The sequence below is a fragment of the Glycine soja genome, chromosome 18 (assembly GCF_004193775.1).
Source record: "Glycine soja cultivar W05 chromosome 18, ASM419377v2, whole genome shotgun sequence".
NCBI classification, from domain to species: Eukaryota; Viridiplantae; Streptophyta; class Magnoliopsida; order Fabales; family Fabaceae; genus Glycine; species Glycine soja.
In genome coordinates this window covers 55546664-55563835 of record NC_041019.1, presented here as the reverse complement: position 1 = coordinate 55563835, position 17172 = coordinate 55546664, and the positions used below count along the sequence as shown (strand labels likewise).

At 32.3% G+C, this 17172-nt stretch overlaps 3 protein-coding genes across 5 annotated transcripts; all 3 read left to right on the top strand.

The window, feature by feature from the left end:
• The first annotated feature begins 1967 nt into the window (after positions 1-1967).
• LOC114397437 (F-box/kelch-repeat protein At3g06240-like) lies at positions 1968-3068 on the top strand. Its single transcript, XM_028359473.1, has one exon. The coding sequence runs from the start codon at positions 1968-1970 to the stop codon at positions 3066-3068; it is 1101 nt and encodes a 366-aa protein (XP_028215274.1).
• A 1955-nt stretch (positions 3069-5023) lies between these two features.
• On the top strand, positions 5024-6118 carry LOC114397436 (F-box/kelch-repeat protein At3g06240-like). Its single transcript, XM_028359472.1, has one exon. The coding sequence runs from the start codon at positions 5024-5026 to the stop codon at positions 6116-6118; it is 1095 nt and encodes a 364-aa protein (XP_028215273.1).
• A 3243-nt stretch (positions 6119-9361) lies between these two features.
• Positions 9362-16764, top strand: LOC114396680 (kanadaptin-like). 3 transcript variants are annotated; one of them, XR_003663318.1, is made up of 12 exons: positions 9362-9804; positions 10526-10605; positions 11523-11578; positions 12255-12303; positions 13263-13409; positions 13581-13676; positions 13946-14059; positions 14235-14365; positions 14620-14870; positions 15041-15889; positions 15979-16111; positions 16195-16764. XR_003663318.1 is itself a non-coding variant. In XM_028358774.1 (11 exons), the coding sequence occupies exons 1-11, from the start codon at positions 9459-9461 to the stop codon at positions 16026-16028; spliced, it is 2169 nt and encodes a 722-aa protein (XP_028214575.1). In that variant the 5' UTR covers positions 9362-9458; the 3' UTR covers positions 16029-16764. The 3 variants fall into 3 exon arrangements, 2 of the variants coding, with proteins under 2 accessions (XP_028214575.1, XP_028214577.1); XM_028358774.1 differs by having other exon boundaries at positions 15979-16764; XM_028358776.1 differs by having other exon boundaries at positions 9675-9804; positions 10534-10605; positions 15979-16764.
• The last annotated feature ends 408 nt before the right edge of the window (positions 16765-17172 follow it).

The window sequence follows — 17172 nt, the reverse complement described above, 5'->3', positions numbered from 1 at the left end:
ATTTCCTTATTTAAATATATCATATATATATATATATATATATAGGCATTTGCTTATTTACTTATTAATTTATATCTATCATATTTACTTATGCTTGAATTATTATAAGAAAAATAATAATTCATTTTTATATCTTCTGGCAAAAGGACACAATTTTGTTATTTAATCAATTGTCAAGAAAATTAGTTTGAAAAACATCTTTAAAATATTACTTAAAATATGTTTTCAAACTGATTTTGTCAAATTTTAATTAAATTAACAAAATTGTGTCTTTCAACATATTATAAAAAAAATTATTTGCATATATACACATTTGTTCATTTACTTATTATTTTCTATATATCATATTTATATATGCTTGAATTAGCCTAAGAAGAAATCATTTATTATATCTTACACCAAAATTTGGTTAATTAATTAATATTTAAGAAAAATAATTTTAAAAACGTATTTATTTATTTATTTATTAAAATATTTTTTCAGACTAATTTTCTTAAATTTTAACTAATTAAAAAAATTGCAACCTTCTACATAAGGAAAAATAATTATATATATAATTATAATAATAGCATTAAATGCTACACGTTTTTTTTCTAAAGTTAATTTGACTGATATATATATATATATATGATAACTGTTAAATAATTGTATTTTGATAATAGAAAATAAGGTAAAATTGTCTTTAAAAATAATTATTTAGCATTTATTTGCGCTTAAATATTAAAGAATTGATGTTTTGTTAAATTTTGACTGCAAATATAAAAACTGGAGGTGTAACAAGCAAAAAAGCCAAAAAAATTGAAGAGAAAAAAAAAATCTGAAGTAGGCCCAGCCCAGTATGTGTGCTTAGCGCGCATCACGCGCTAAGCCCGCGATCCAACAGAAGCACGCGCTAAGTCTGCAACACGCGTGCTAAGCCCGCGATCCAACAGAAACACGCGCTAAGCCTGCAACACACGTGCTGAGCGAGGGGGTGTCGCGCTAAGCGCGCCTACGAAGGCCAAAAGCTCACTTCAACCGTTATAGATAGAGAGGCAGTCCAAGGGGGAAGAAACAAGAAACAGAACACACCACGACAGAACCCCCTCTCCTAGGGGTTTCATTTACTCCCTTTCTTTCACCCTTTCTCATCGTAAAGCTCTCAATGGTCATGAGTGGCTAAACCCTTAGTTAGGGCCAATGCGATGTATGATCTCTGCTTAAGATTTAGAGAAGATATGGATGCATTAGTTGTAGAGGTTAGACGCTCGGGAGAAGATAACTTCTAATAAAACAAGAAGAAAAGATCCATAATAAAATCGTTGTTAGGCATAGAGCGATTGCATTATGCCCATGCGTCAAAGCAAACATCTAGAATTAGAACTTCATACATTTTATCTATCGAGTCTTTGCAAAGACATTTTGGGGATAGATAGATAAAATAGGTTTGTCATCATCCTGAGGCATCATAGACAGAATAGAGAGATGTGGCTAGGATAGTAGACAAGTCAGTTCTCAATATTATCTTATCTTGAATTTATCTTTTTTTATCTAAATCTTTTATCTTTTTCTTTATCTTCTAATTTTTATCTTTAATCCTTTTATCCTTTTTTTTTATCTTTTTAATTTTATCTTTAAATCTTTTATTTTTTCTTTATCTTATCTATTATCTTTCTTTACCTTTTATTTTAAATTTCTTATCTCTTGCTTGAAAAATTAGATTTGTATCAATTGAAGTACAAACAAAGTCCTTATGAATTCGAAACTCGAATTTTCAATTACTTTATAATTTGGTGCACTTACCAACCAGTCAACAATATATATAATCATAATAATAGCATTAAATGCTACACTAAGTTTTTTTAAAGTTAATTTCCTATACATCTGTATCTCTATCTCTATCTCTATCTATATATATATATGCTGTATGCAAATGCAAAGGCACCAAAGTCAATAGCGAAAAAACTTATACCATATGACAATCAATGATGAACACGTATATTCCAAGAGAGTTAACTGAAGAAATTCTGATGAAGTTGCCTGTGAAGTCTCTTGTAAGCTTCAAGTGTGTGAGAAAAGAGTGGAATAATCTGATTTCTGACCCTGAATTCGCAGAGAGACATTTCAAGTATGGGCAACGGACAGAGAAATTGATGATCACAACATCTGATGTTAACCACTTCAAAAGCATTAACCCCATTAAATCCTTACATGATGAATCTTCCTGCCAATCATTGTCCCTTAGTTTTTTGGGCCATCGTCATCCTAAACCTTGTGTTCAAATAAAAGGTTCTTGCAGAGGTTTTCTTCTTCTGGAATCCTGTCGTACTCTTTATCTGTGGAATCCATCCACAGGTCAAAACAAAATGATACAATGGTCTTCCAATGTCTCCTTCATTACCCCTGGCGATTCCTTCTTGTTCTGTCATGGTCTTGGATATGATCCAAGAACAAAAGATTACGTGGTGGTTGTAATCTCCTTTGCCGAATATGACTCTCCAAGCCACATGGAGTGTTTCTCAGTTAAAGAGAATGCATGGATACATATTCAACTTGCTGCAGATTTGCATTACAAATCATGCAAGTTTTGGACTGGCCGCAACAACTTAACTGGGACATTTTTTAACAATGCCCTCCACTGGTTTGTTTATAATTATGAGGCATACATGCATGTTGTTCTTGCCTTTGATTTGGTAGGAAGAACTTTTTCAGAGATACATGTGCCGAACGAGTTTGAATTTAAAATGTATTGCCAACCTCATGCTTTGAATGTAGTTGGAGGATCACTGTGTCTATGTGTTACGAGGGAGATGGGGCAGGTTGAAGCTTCAATTCAAATATGGGAATTGAAACAATACACAGACCACACATCTTGGACAAAGACGAATACTTTGATTATCAATGACATTTGGTTTGGTTTATTCTTACCAATATGCAATGCTGAAAATGGTTGTATTGTTGGAAGTGATCATGCTGGCGTATTGGTCAAATGGAATCAAGATGGAGAGGTGGAAGAACAAAGATCATTTGATTATATTCGTGATGGATACCAAGTGATTGCGTATAGAGAGACTCTTTTTACAATTTAGGAATATGTAATCTTGTTCCAATCTTTACTTTTTTGTCGTATTTGCATTGAAATAATGGTCAATCTATTGTACTAATTTGTCGTGCATGCATTGAAAATGGTCAATCTAGTGTTTAGTTGGTGCATTATTGAATGAAAAATGTTTATAGGAAAACTTTGAATTAAGAGAAAGAAAGAGAAGGGACATAAGCTTCATTTGATTGATAATGTAATCTGATGAAAGAAAAAAATAGAAAAAAAATTGTTAACGGGGTGTTAAAAAAATTTAATTGTCAAGATGTAATCACTTTTAAATAATAAGTATACTAATATGAACTTTTTTTTTATCCTCAATTGTATACTTAATTCTATTGACAGTTTACTCTCATATTGAGTATATAATAGACTACCTTGTTATTTTATTGGATAAAAAAGTTATTAAGTATTGGAATTAATATTTATGATGATTAACAAGAGAAGCCCTGCCACAACTTATTTTGCGGGTTTGGGTAGTTTGGCAATGGGTGTAAACAAAGAGAACAGACTATTGGTGTGGGATCGAGCTCGTTTGCAAAACAGGGTTGGTTCCAAAGTTAATATTAGTTATATTCTGACTTAGTTTAGGTGTTAATGCACAAACAAGATTTGAGTGATAGCATAAGGAAACAACCATCTCATATGGGAAAAGCCATCTTTTTCTCTTTTTCCCTGCTGTTTCTAAACGTATATATAGTACATCTTAAGCATAGATCTTTTTGTGATGCATTTTACGGTTCAATTATGTGCTTGATATACATGCCATGCTTGTGTGTCTCTAGATTTTTTTATTTTATTTTATTTTTAATTTTGGGTGACTTGATGCTAGATTGAAGATTGATATCCATGTTAAAATCTTTTTTTATTTATTTATTAAAACTGTGTGGTGTGGCTTTTTACCATCAGTTTTCCACATTAAACAATTTTTCAAATTTTAAACATATCACGATTTCAAGTGTTCAAGCTAAACACACAAGGTTTATATAGAATGGTTTATGATTCACTAGGAGTAACAAGTATAGATTGATAGAAGTTAAGGTCTTATTGTTTGCGGCTGATATTTTTTGTTTTTGAAATTACAAAAAGAAATTGATCTACAAATTTATTGTGATTATGTGGTTGTTAGTTTTGGATTAGTTTTGGATTTAATCTAACTATAAAGAGGATTTGATTGGTTTTCTTTAGCTAAGTTTTTATTTCTTAAATTTTCAAATTTTAATTTTTAGTTTTTAAATAAAAGTTTAACCAACTAAGATTCTTAAACTTTTAAAAATTTAATTTTTAATCACTAAACAAATTGGCTCATGATGTCAATGTTTCATTATCTGCGATATAGACTAGGATTTTATTAGTTTTTTTATAAATAAATATATTTTTTTACATAATTAAAATTTATTAACAAATATGTTTTCAAACTGATTTTCTCAAATTTTAATTAAATTAACAAAATTGTGTCTTTCAACATATTATAAAAAAATTATTTGCATATATTCATTTACTTATTATTTTCTATATATCATATTTATATATGCTTGAATTAGCCTAAGAAGAAATCATTTATTATATCTTACACCAAATTTTGGTTAATTAATTAATATTTAAGAAAAATAATTTGAAAAAAAATATTTATTCATTTATTTATTAAAATATGTTTTCAAACTAATTTTCTTAAATTTTAATTAATTAACAAAATTGCATCCTTCCACCTAAGGAAAAATAATTATACATATATATAATTATAATAATAGCATTAAATGCTACACGTTTTTTTTTCTAAAGTTAATTTGAAAGTTAATTTCACTATATATCTGTATCTATCTTATCTATATCTATATTTAAATCTCTCTCTCTCTCTCTCTCTCTCTCTATATATATATATATATGCTGTATGCAAATGCAAAGCACCAAAGCTAATAGCAAAAAAACTTATACCATATGACAATGATGAACACGTATATTCCAAGAGAGTTAACCGAAAAAATTCTAATGAAGTTGCCTGTGAAGTCTCTTGTAAGCTTCAAGTGTGTGAGAAAAGAGTGGAATAATCTGATTTCTGACCCTGAATTCGCAGAGAGACATTTCAAGTATGGGCAACGGGCAGAGACATTGATGATCACAACACCTGATGTTAACCACTTCAAAAGCATTAACCCCATCAAATCCTTACATGATGAATCTTCCTACCAATCATTGTCCCTTAGTTTTTTGGGCCATCGTCATCCTAAACCTTGTGTTCAAATCAAAGGTTCCTGCAGAGGTTTTCTTCTTCTGGAATCCTGTCGTACTCTTTATCTGTGGAATCCATCCACAGGTCAAAACAAAATGATACAATGGTCTTCCAATGTCTCCTTCATTACCCCTGGCGATTCCTTCTTGTTCTGTCATGGTCTTGGATATGATCCAAGAACAAAAGATTACATGGTGGTTGTAATCTCCTTTGCCGAATATGACTCTCCAAGCCACATGGAGTGTTTCTCAGTTAAAGAGAATGCATGGATACATATTCCACTTGCTGCAGATTTGCATTACAAATCATGCAATCTCTGGAATGGCCGCAACTTAACTGGGACATTTTTTAGCAATGCCCTCCATTGGCTTGTTTATAAGTATGAGGCATACATGCATGTTGTTCTTGCCTTTGATTTGGTAGGAAGAACTTTTTCAGAGATACATGTGCCGAATGAGTTTGAATTTTATTGCCTACCTCATGCTTTGAATGTATTTGGAGAATCACTGTGTCTATGTGTTATGAGGGAGATGGAGCAGGTTGAAACTTCAATTCAAATATGGGAATTGAAACAATACACAGACCACACATCTTGGACAAAGACGAATACTTTGATTATCAATGACATTTGGTCTGGTTCAGCCTTACCAGTATGCAATGCTGAAAATGGTTGTATTGTTGGAAGTGATCCTGCTGGCGTATTGGTCAAATGGAATCAAGATGGAGAGGTGGAAGAACAAAGATCATTTGATTATATTCCTGATGGATACCAAGTGACTGCGTATAGAGAGACTCTTTTTACAATTTAGGAATATGTAATCTTGTTCCAATCTTTACTTTTTTTTTATCGTATTTGCATTGAAATAATTGTCAATCTATTGTACTAATTTGTCGTGCATGCATTGAAAATGGTCAATCTAGTGTTTAGTTGGTGCATTATTGAATGAAAAATGTTTATGGGAAAACTTTGAATCAAGAGAAAGAAAGAGAGAGAAGAGACATAAGAGCTTCATTCGATGGATAGATAATGTAATCTGATAGAAAGAAAAAAATAGAAAAAAGAATTGTTGACTGGGTGTTAAAAAAATTTAATTGTCAAAATGTAATCACTTTTAAATAATAAGTATACTAATATGAACTTTATTTTATCCTCAATTGTATACTTAATTCTATTGACGGTTTACTCTCATATTGAGTATATAATAGACTACCTTGTTATTTTATTGGATAAAAAAGTTATAAGTATTGGAATTAGTATTTATGATGATTAACAAGAGAAGCCCTACCACAACTTATTTTGCGGGCTTTGGTAGTTTGGCAATGGGTGTAAACAAAGAGCACAGACTATTGGTGTGGGATCGAGCTCGTTTGCAAAACAGGATTGGTTCCAAAGTTATTATTTTTTCAATTATTTATGTTGATGTCCCAAGGGAGGAGAAGTGTCATAGTGATGCTTTGCTTTATTATTAAAACCTGGATTAATGTCTTTTGGTAAAATACAAATTATTCACAAAAATAACACTTTATCAGAATTTGGAACCCAAACAAAATGTACTCTGATCATTTTGAAAAAAAATTAAGAAACTACTATAGATTATGATTATTTTTTTTTGCTTAAACATGTTTTGTTGATGTTGTTGGACTTGTTAGTTTTAATATGGATGATATACCTATGCAACTTAACTTCTACTTACTTTCTTGCTGTCATATGTGAAAGAGTTGTCTGAATCATTTCTGGGCGTTTCTATATCATAGTAAGGCTTGAATCTAGGATTTAACATAACTTTCTTTATTTGCTTTCAACTTCCTGAATTCCTATGTGTGTTGCTTCTATCATTGATATAGATTATGGTTCATTAGCACTAGGGCAACTTTTCTTCTTCAATGTGGTTTTGATACGAAAAGGAGTTTTCTTTTCAGCTTTTGAAATAATCAACAATCATATACTACTAAGCTTAAAGACAAGTACATGGTTTAATAATTAGTTTGCCAAAGTGTTTAGAAAAAAGTTATTGCTTTAATTATTAGCCTGAAAAAATGCTTCACCTTCAATTTCTAACTATATCATTTTACTGGAATGTTTGTCGTTATTTAATGTTTTTACTCAAGTTGCTTGTAAAAAGCCAAACTCAAGGTAATAGAAAATTAGAGTAGACTGAAGTAAGTCTTGCAAAAGCAAAAGCCTTCATAAAAGAAGCCTTAATGAAAACCAATGCCCACCATGCCTTCAAAATATATTGATTATATTCTACAAGGACACATAGATACATACCATTGTTTTCCATGTGTATTAACTATATCAATAATTTCACATTTCCTAATTTTACATTGCTCGTCTACCTTCCATTTATAACAATAATAATAAATGTAAAAAAATATAAATTAATTTTTCTCCTTTTTTATCATAAAAGAAATATGAGGGTAATGTGGCTAGGATAATCATTTGTTGATGAAGATAGTTCGGTTTAATTTATGTCTTGTAGTGAAATGTGAGCATACGAAGCTATGTAGTGATAGATATCTCATTCAATTTTTGTTTTTAAACAAATTAATATTAGTTATATTCTGACTTAGTTTAGGCGTTAATGCACAAACAAGATTTGAGTGAGAACATACAGCAACATTAACCATCTCATATGGGAAAAGCCATCTCTTTCTCACCAATGTCTTTGTATTGATATGTTAAAGTCTCTTCAAGTTTTTGTCCTTTTTATGTTTGGGTGGGTAAATTTATTGAATTCTATCATGAATTTTTGGAGATCAATTGATCTTTTTTCGCTGGTGTTTCTAAACGTATATATAGTAAATCGTAAGCATAGATCTTTTTGTGATACGTTTTACGGTTCAATTGTGTGCTTGATAGACATGCATGCCTATTCATGCTTGTGTGGCTCTAGATTTTTTTATTTTATTTTCTAATTTTGGATGACTTGATGCTAGATTGAAAATTGATATCCATGTTAAAAACCTTTTTTATTTATTTATTGAAACGGTGTAGTGTGACTTTTTACCATTATTTTTCCTTCTTAAGACATTAAACAATTTTTAAAATTCTAAACATGTCACGATTTCAAGTGTTCAAGCTCAACACACAAGGTTTATATAGAATGGTTTATGATTCACCAGGAGTAACGAGTATAGATTGATAGAAGTTAAGGTTTTATTGTTTGCGATTGATAATTTTTGCTTTTGAAATTACAAAAAGAAATTGATCTACAAATTTATTGTGATTATGTGCTTGTTAGTTTTGGATTTAATCTAACTATAAAGAGGGTTTGATTGGTTTTCTTTAACTAAGTTTTTATTTCTTAAATTTAAATTTTTAAATAAAAGTTTAACCAATTAAGATTCTTAAACTTTTAAATTTAATTTTTAATCACTAAACAAATTGGCTCATGCTGTCAATGTTTCATTATCTGTAATATAGACTAGGATTTTATTAGTTTGTTTATTAATAAATATTTTTTTACATAATTAAAATTTATAATAAAAAAGTTTGAATCCTATTTTTTATTTACTTAATGAGTTTCAATAACCAAAAGTTGAATTTTTAAAAAGTTTAACGACAGTCAATTTTTTGTTTAAAAACCAAATAAAAAAGTTTTAAATTTTTGAACATTCAAACTTTTGTTGAAGAATTATAAATTGAATTTTAAAAAAGTTGTTAAACAAAATTTAGTTTTTCATATAATATGATAGAAAATATTATGAAATAAATTTTATTATCTGAATTTATTTATTATTAAATTAATATTATTTATTTATTTATTATTCGTAGAAATAAAAACAAATATTAAAAGAGTTTATAATAATTTATTCATTTTGTTCAAGTTAGATGAATGATACTCTTTTTCATTATTTTAAAAAAATTATTCAAGTGATCATTGAATTGTGAGCGTACAAACTTTTATATCGTGAATTAATAAAATCGTTTAATATTAAAAACATGAAAGGCTAAATATACAATAAAATTGTTCAAAAGTGAATTTAAAATTTTAAACCTAAGTATTTAATTAAAAAAATTCCTTTCTTTTATATTTTTAAGAGGAGAAACCCCTGCTTGGCTCCTTCTTTTCCTCTGTTCTCACACTGCATTCCCTTTACTCTCTCTGTCTTTTCTTCAACCTCTCTCGGTTTCGAAGAATCGCAATGACGAACTCCATGGGTCCCCCACCCCCCAAAAACCCTAATCCACCTGACACCGCGCCACCGTCAATGCCTCCTCCTCCTCCTCGTGACTCAGCGGAACCGTCACCGCCGCCGCCACCGCCACCAGCTCGCGATTCGAGCAATGCTCCCTCTCAGGGTGTGGCAGTTCCGTATAAGATTCCTCCGTGGGGCGCCGCTCCTTGCCATCAATTCTACCTTGAAGTTCTGAAGGACGGTTCCATCATCGACAAATTCGACGTGTTCGAGAAAGGAGCTTACATGTTCGGCCGATTGGATCTCTGCGACTTCGTGCTCGAGCACCCCACTATTTCTAGGTTTCATGCTGGTACGTTCTGCAAGCTCAGTTTAGTATCTTCATTATCTCTTCTGAATTGCATGGCACTAACAATATAATTGGTGTAGAGTGAAGTTGCATACTACAATATTGCTTTGCTTATGGTCAATTATGTTGTAGGCAATCTCTGCCTTCGTGATTCTACGTATATGAACTGCTGAGTGTTGTGGTAAAGAAGATTAGAGTTGATTATTTTTTACCATACATTAGATGATATAAACCTATCTTTTAGCATGCACTATCGTAATAGCCAATTTGACTGGACTTCCGGCATCCACTTTGAAAACATCTAGAAGTCATATTGAAGTTGTGCATGACTTTGTGAATTTATTAAATCAAATTTTACCCTTATTGGTTAGACTGTGGCATTCTTGTTCAAATTATAGGTTTTTAGGTATTGAAGGAGGTAACTGAAAGAATAGAGACTGAATAATATTCTCGTGAGTACTGTAATGTGTTACAGTTTTTATACAAAGCATAAAGTACTAACACTTGTTTATACCAGTACAATATCATAATCCTAAGTAAATAGGTAGGCAAATCATGTAATGAAAATCTGGAAACAAAAGAAATAGGGAAACTGTTCCTAAGAGATATAATGTCTAAATTATTTTATGATATAATGAAGTTTTCATTGTATAGTTTCACATATTTAACAATTCATAAAGCTCGCCCATGATTCTTACCAAGGTTTTCATTTGTCTTTTGCTAGTTGTACAGTTTAAGAGAAGTGGAGATGCATATCTCTATGATCTTGGGAGTACTCATGGAACCTTTTTGAACAAAAATCAGGTATTACATAGCATTTCCTCTCCCTTCTAAATTTTGTTGATATTTTCTATAAGATCTTTGACACATCAAATATTTTTTGTGATTCCCGTTCCTTAATTTTTCATGTTTGGAATAATTTACTGTGGCAGAGATGCTGGAATTGCCACTTTTTTGTATTTAAGCTCTTATTCTTAAATTATTTTTTTATTTGAATTCCCCTTTTTACGTGAGGCATAATATCTGTCGCTAACATGTAGCTATGCTGTCACTAATTGAACTGAAGAAGAGTCAGCTAAGCTTATTTGCTGATATGGTTCAGTTAGAGATGCTTTTTGCCAATGCCTTATCCAAAAGTGATTAACTAAACCCCATGTTTTTAACAAATAAAAAACCTTTAACTACCTCATTTGCTACTTGGGCTGCATCTAAAATATTCCCCTCTGCACTTAGTGAACCAAGTTTATCAATTAAAGACCTCATTTAGCTAAAGCAGAGATAATCTTGGCAAGAGTCTTGTGTTGTACTTACTGGTGAGGTTATTGAGTCTGTAATCCTTCATGACGCAAAAAACAATCTATTTTTGATAAAAGAGATATGTGAGTATAATTCAAGTGAATAACAATGCTACATTGTGGTGGCGCTCATTAGCACTTTCAAAAGGTTATCTTTGATATTATCCCGATTCAAGTAATGTATATGCAAAAAATCTTGTGTATGCCCAGCATTATATTAGCAACTCTAAAGTTGATGAAAGTCACAAGAATCAATTGCATATTCACCGTAATTGTAATTTAATTTAACATTTTTCACCTTTAGTTCATGCCTAGTTCTAATGTATTTTATTGAAATATTTGAGCTCAGCTGTGAGGAAAAATCTCTGCAAATTTATAACTTTATAGTGTCAATGACAATTCCTTTTCCTTTTCCTGTTTGCTTAGGTGGAGAAAAACACATATGTTGACTTGCATGTTGGTGATGTCATTCGATTTGGCCGGTAGGTATTTGTGTGGTTATTTTTCTATCATGCTAAAATATATTTTTCTCTCTTTCTTTCACCTCTTCATTTATCTGTATATTTTTACTGCTTTACAATAAACAAGTCTTTCTCTCTTGCCTGTTCTGGTTCTCACTTAAGCCATTGTTACTTTTTTTTATTATTATTATTTCAGATGGTGTAATTGGTTTATTTGTTTAGTCTATTTATGAATCATGTGCTACATATCTGTTAGAATCTATGCGGTAGTTATTAAGCCATTAAAAGTTTGTTAGTTGCAGCTTTCTTGAGGAACTATTGCTTCTTATAGGGGCATGCAATGAGTCCAGTTGAATTGTGACGTGCAATCAGATTGAAGATAGCTCAATAATTTGAGATTGAATAAGACCAAGGATAACTTTGAATCATTACAAAACATCTTGCCCCAAATAATAGTCTTATTGAAATTTTGGTTTTTGACTAAACACTTTTTTATCTGTGTAGTTAGTTGATCCCACATGGTTGGGAAAAAAAAAGGCTTGTGATTGTTTTTCATGTTCATATTTTTAATTATTGATTATGTTTGTTAAATGTTGTGAGTGTAGATATGAAGATGATAGGATTTTCATCTACAAGGAATTTCATTTTCCTAATTTATGTTTGTATATATTCATCTTGTCTTGTATTACATTTGCAGGTCATCTCGCTTGTTCATTTTTCAAGGACCGTCTGACTTGATGCCTCCTGTAAGATCTGGGCTTCTTTTTTTTATGTTCTTTTTCATTATGTTTATGACCATTTATCGTTTTGTGTTGGCAAATGTGTCTCATTATCTCTCTTGGAAAGGAAAAAAAGGAAGGGTCCCAGCTCACTATTTCATGTGCTTGGGGTTAATTGATTTTGCACGCATTTCCTTTTTTGTGTTTTCTTTTTGCAAGTTATTGTCATATTTCTATCTGGGTTTTGATGGACAAATTTTTAATTAGTGAAAACACCATAGTCAATTTTTATTTATTTATTCATAATCATTAAGCATTCTTATTTACCATTCTAGGACCATGGATTAACTATTATTCTCAACTGTGTTTAATCATTTCTGAATTAAAAGTATGCTTGTCAATATTTCCTAAATTATTCCTCTCCCTTTCATTTTCCCCCTTATGTAATTATCAATTATGCAATATAAGATATTTCTTGTGCACCAAGGGTTGTTGGGCATTTATAGGAAGCAAAATTCAGTGACAGACAAACAATATTTCTAATGATCTGAGAAAGAAAACCAAGAGCAACAAACTCAGCAGCAAGGCTGTCCATCATGTAAATATGCTGTGCTAGAAACTCCTAACATAATGTAGGATAATGCTGTATTTTTAAATGTGTACTTAAAGAAAAAGATATTCCCTGGGTTTTGGTAGTTTGCATGAGGTCTTTGGTTCAAACCTCATTGCCAATTATATAAATATAAAGAAGACAATATTCCTTCTTTATTGGCTTATCTAAATTTAACCAACGTGATAATGAGCTTTAAGGGTGAGCATTAGTGCAATGGTTGTTTGGTTGCTGCCTTGTGACTCCATGGCTATGTTTATGTCTAACTTTCTTTTCTTCACATTTTTTTTAAAGCAAATTGTAATTTTTTTCATCTGGTTATTACTATTATCCACTCTCTTTTTTTTTCCCATTTCATGTTGGCTTTATTTTGTAGGAAACTAATGCAAAACTTATGAGAGAAGTGAAGATGCGTGAAGCAATGCTAGATAAGGAAGCTTCAGTCCGAAGAGCAAGGCAGGAAGCATCTCTTGCTGAGGGTATTTCTTGGGGCATGGGTGAGGATGCTATTGAAGAAGATGAGGTTTGTAATTATGACATACAGAATATATGATAATATATGATTTTTCCTTTGAACTATCTAATTAATTATTAACATTTTATATGTTCAGACTTCATAATCTACTTTTTGTTTGAAAACTCAAGTTGACTATTTATGTCTTCTGATTCATTAATTGATGGATTCAAATTTCAGGATGATGTTGAAGAAGTGACATGGCAGTCATACAAAGGACAACTTACAGAAAAACAGGAAAAAACCCGTGAGAAAATAATAAAAAGAATGGAAAAGGTGTGTCGTGATTGTTAATTTGGTGACCCATCATCATATCTAATCCTCAAATTGAATGCTAAGTTGCTAACCATATCATTTAAAAGATATAAAAGCCTTGTTAAGATCCCTGTGATGAGAGAGCTAGCTAGGACTTTGATTTGCATGAGAAATTCACCAACCAGTTGATCTACTTTTTTGGTGTTGCATAATATGTGCACAGCAAACCTATTAACCATGATAATACTCATAAGGACTTATCCTATATTTGTGTTGTTTTCTTTGTACAGATTGCTAACATGAAGAAAGAAATAAATTCTATACGAGTTAAAGACATTTCTCAGGGTGGATTAACTCAAGGTCAACAGACTCAGATTGCTAGGAATGAGCAAAGAATAATGCAGGTAATATTGGAGAAAATAAATTTGACAAAAACCTTATATATTGCTCTCCATATTCTGTGATTGTCTCATTGTAAGAGGTTTTTTAATTAGAATTTTTTTCTCATCAAGCCATCTTGTTAATTGGGTAAATATTGATCATGCAAGCTGCTAAGCTGGCTTTTTTTTAATGGGATAGATATTGGAAGAACTTGAAAACCTGGAAGAGACACTGAATGATAGTATTCGAGAGAGTTTGGGTGCACGTACAGGAAAGCTGTCCCATGGGAAGAAAAAAGGTGCAGTGGAAGACGAAGAAGAATATTTGAGGTATAATATCACTGATGGAAGAAAATTTTTGTGAAAGGTGAAACTTATTGAGATGAATTTCATGTTTGAATATTAAATGATGGGAACTAGATTTTTAACTGCTAAAGCTATTTTACTTTTCTTGGAATGTTGTAGTTTTGTTGGAGTGAAACAAGTGCAATGTTTAATGTGCTTGCTTGGCTCTTTCATGCTGCAATATTTATAGTGATGTGCCAAAACAAAAGCGCATGTTGGTAATTACTTGTGTTGTGTAGTGATGATGATGATGATGAATTTTATGACCGGACAAATAAAAAGCCTTTACATCAGAAACCTGGTGACAATCAAGTTGAGACTGCAGATACTCTTCTTGACAAGAGAGAGGTCATCACCAAGGAAATGGATGAGAAGAAAGAGTTGCTTATGATGGAAAAGAACAAAATATTGTCGAAGTCAGAGAGTACCACACAAGATGAAGTTGATGACTCACTTGATGCATACATGTCAGGGCTTTCATCTCAACTAGGTGAGAGTTCCTTTAACTAAATATATTAAGCTTTCAGTATTTTAGTTTATTTCAAAGTATAATGTCTTTGGTAGACAGTTTCTTTTTTTCACATTTTGTATATCATGTCTTATGCTGCAGATAGAGATTAGTCTTGTGCTTATCTATTATGATTTCTTCTTTTCTGTCAGTGCATGATAAAAGTGAGCAACTTGAAAAGGAATTGTCAACGCTTCAGTCCGAGCTGGATAGGATATGCTACCTGTTGAAGATTGCTGACCCAACAGGAGAAGCTGCCAAGAAAAGGGAGTTGAAAGTACACGAACCCAAACCAAAAAAATCTGAAGAAGTAATTATTACCATCAAGAAGAAACCACCTGCAGAAGCACAGAAAAGCAGTGAGCCTTGTGTGAAAGCAGATAACAAGAATCCACCTGTGGAAACCCAGAAAATCAGTGAGACCCCTGTCAAGGAAGATGGCTCTATAGAAGGGGAAAAGGCTGGAGCTTCAACTTTGGGTTTAGACAAGTCGGAACCTGACTCTGACAGGTTGAAGGCTGAAAATGTTGTATTTGCTGTACCAAAGCCCCAATGGCTTGGAGCTGTAGAGGATAGGGTTATAGATGATACCCAACAGTTGCTGCCCTCTCTGCATCTGCATGAGATAGACGAGTCCAATCAGTTTGTGGACTATAAGGACAGGAGCAAAATTTTGGGCAGTGGAGACAATGCAAATACTTCAGTGGAATCTAAAATTGAGTCTGCTGCTGGTTTAATAATAAGGAAACGGAAGCAAGTTGAGACAACTGCAACAAATAGTAATGATGCCTCTCAACAATTGACATCTTCCACTTCAGGTGAAAAAATGGCTGAGGATGCTGTGGCACTATTATTAAAGCATAATAAGGGACTGTATACTAATGATGATGAGGAAAGATATGAAGGCCAAGAGAGGAGGGGGCCTAAAAGAGTGCTTGGGCCCGAGAAACCATCCTTCTTGAATAATGAGATGGATTATGACTCATGGGTTCCTCCTGAAGGTAAGCACATTTTGGTTCAATAGTCTGACTTAACTAGTGCTTGAATTGTCATTTTGTCGGATGATCATACATTCCTTTGCTTTGTGCAGGACAATCAGGTGATGGACGCACTTCCTTGAATGATAGATATGGCTACTAAGGTCGGGTGAAGTGCATCATTGTTCATTGCAAGAAGGGGGGTTTAGGCTGTACATTCACCTTAATATATCGGTGAGGGACCAGGTATACCATACTCATCATCGATGCACTTAAATGTAGAATTGGTTATCTATGACTTCCAGTGACTTCCATCCTCTGTTAAATAGAAGTGAAAGAACTAATGCAGCAGAGACATGGCGGGGTGAAAGCACTATAGTAAAATGTAGTGACAGACAGATGCACTTGACTGGTCTGGTACCCTTGTCCAAAGGTTGCTGCGTGTACAGCCACATGGTCTGAGTAGCGAGTGACTTCTGTTTGTGAGAAGTTTGGAATAAGGCAGGCTACGCCATTATGATTATTAGCAAAGCAGTTTAGACCCAAAACTTAGACCAATGTACACTCTGCATGCTACTGTCCTTTGGAAAGCTAGGACTGCCTTGATGCTATTATAGATGTATTATTTAAAATGTTGGTGCTTTCGAGCTTTGTTATCACTTTTCAGTTGTGACAAGTGTCTGTCGTTGAAGAAATGACTCTAATTAAAGGCTGTCTGCACCCTTATATTTCAACAAAATTGTTAGCTTTCTTTTTCTCGTTCTCTTTAAACATGGTAAATACAAGAATATTGTAATGGTAACAGACTTTACAAATAGTATTTTCTTAAAGTTTATTTTGTTGAGAAAAACGATGGCCACCAAAAGCAAATACAAAAGGAATCAGGGGTTTGTGTTCAACCATATGAAGCATTTACTGTTGCATCATTAGCTGCCTGGCTTGTGCTGTCTCTGAGTTCTACTGCTTACATGTTTTATAGGGTGTATTGGCAATAACGAACTATTTATGGAGATAGGAGTTACAAAAGTTTTTAATGTCTATGTAAAGACAATGAAGTTGCCACATTTAAGAATAAAACACTAATTGTGGAGATGTGAGTTACAAAAGCTTTAATACCAAATGAGAGTTATTGAGTGAGTTGGGAATTGAAGGAGACATGGTAAACGCCGTATGTGAGAGGTAGCGGATATACATCATTAAAACATGTGATATGGTGAAATTGACATGTAAGCATATTGTTTCGCGATTCATAATGTATATATATTATAAATAAATATATAAACTTAAAACACATTCCTTAGCCATTT

Coding starts and splice junctions, on each gene's coding strand:
- LOC114397437 (XM_028359473.1), top strand. CDS start 1,968: ATGAACACGTATATTCCAAGAGAGTTAACTGAAGAAATTCTGATGAAG.
- LOC114397436 (XM_028359472.1), top strand. CDS start 5,024: ATGATGAACACGTATATTCCAAGAGAGTTAACCGAAAAAATTCTAATG.
- LOC114396680 (XM_028358774.1), top strand. CDS start 9,459: ATGACGAACTCCATGGGTCCCCCACCCCCCAAAAACCCTAATCCACCT. Junction 11,579..12,254: donor GATGTCATTCGATTTGGCCG/GTAGGTATTTGT, acceptor TTACATTTGCAG/GTCATCTCGCTTGTTCATTT. Junction 14,366..14,619: donor GACGAAGAAGAATATTTGAG/GTATAATATCAC, acceptor TGTGTTGTGTAG/TGATGATGATGATGATGAAT.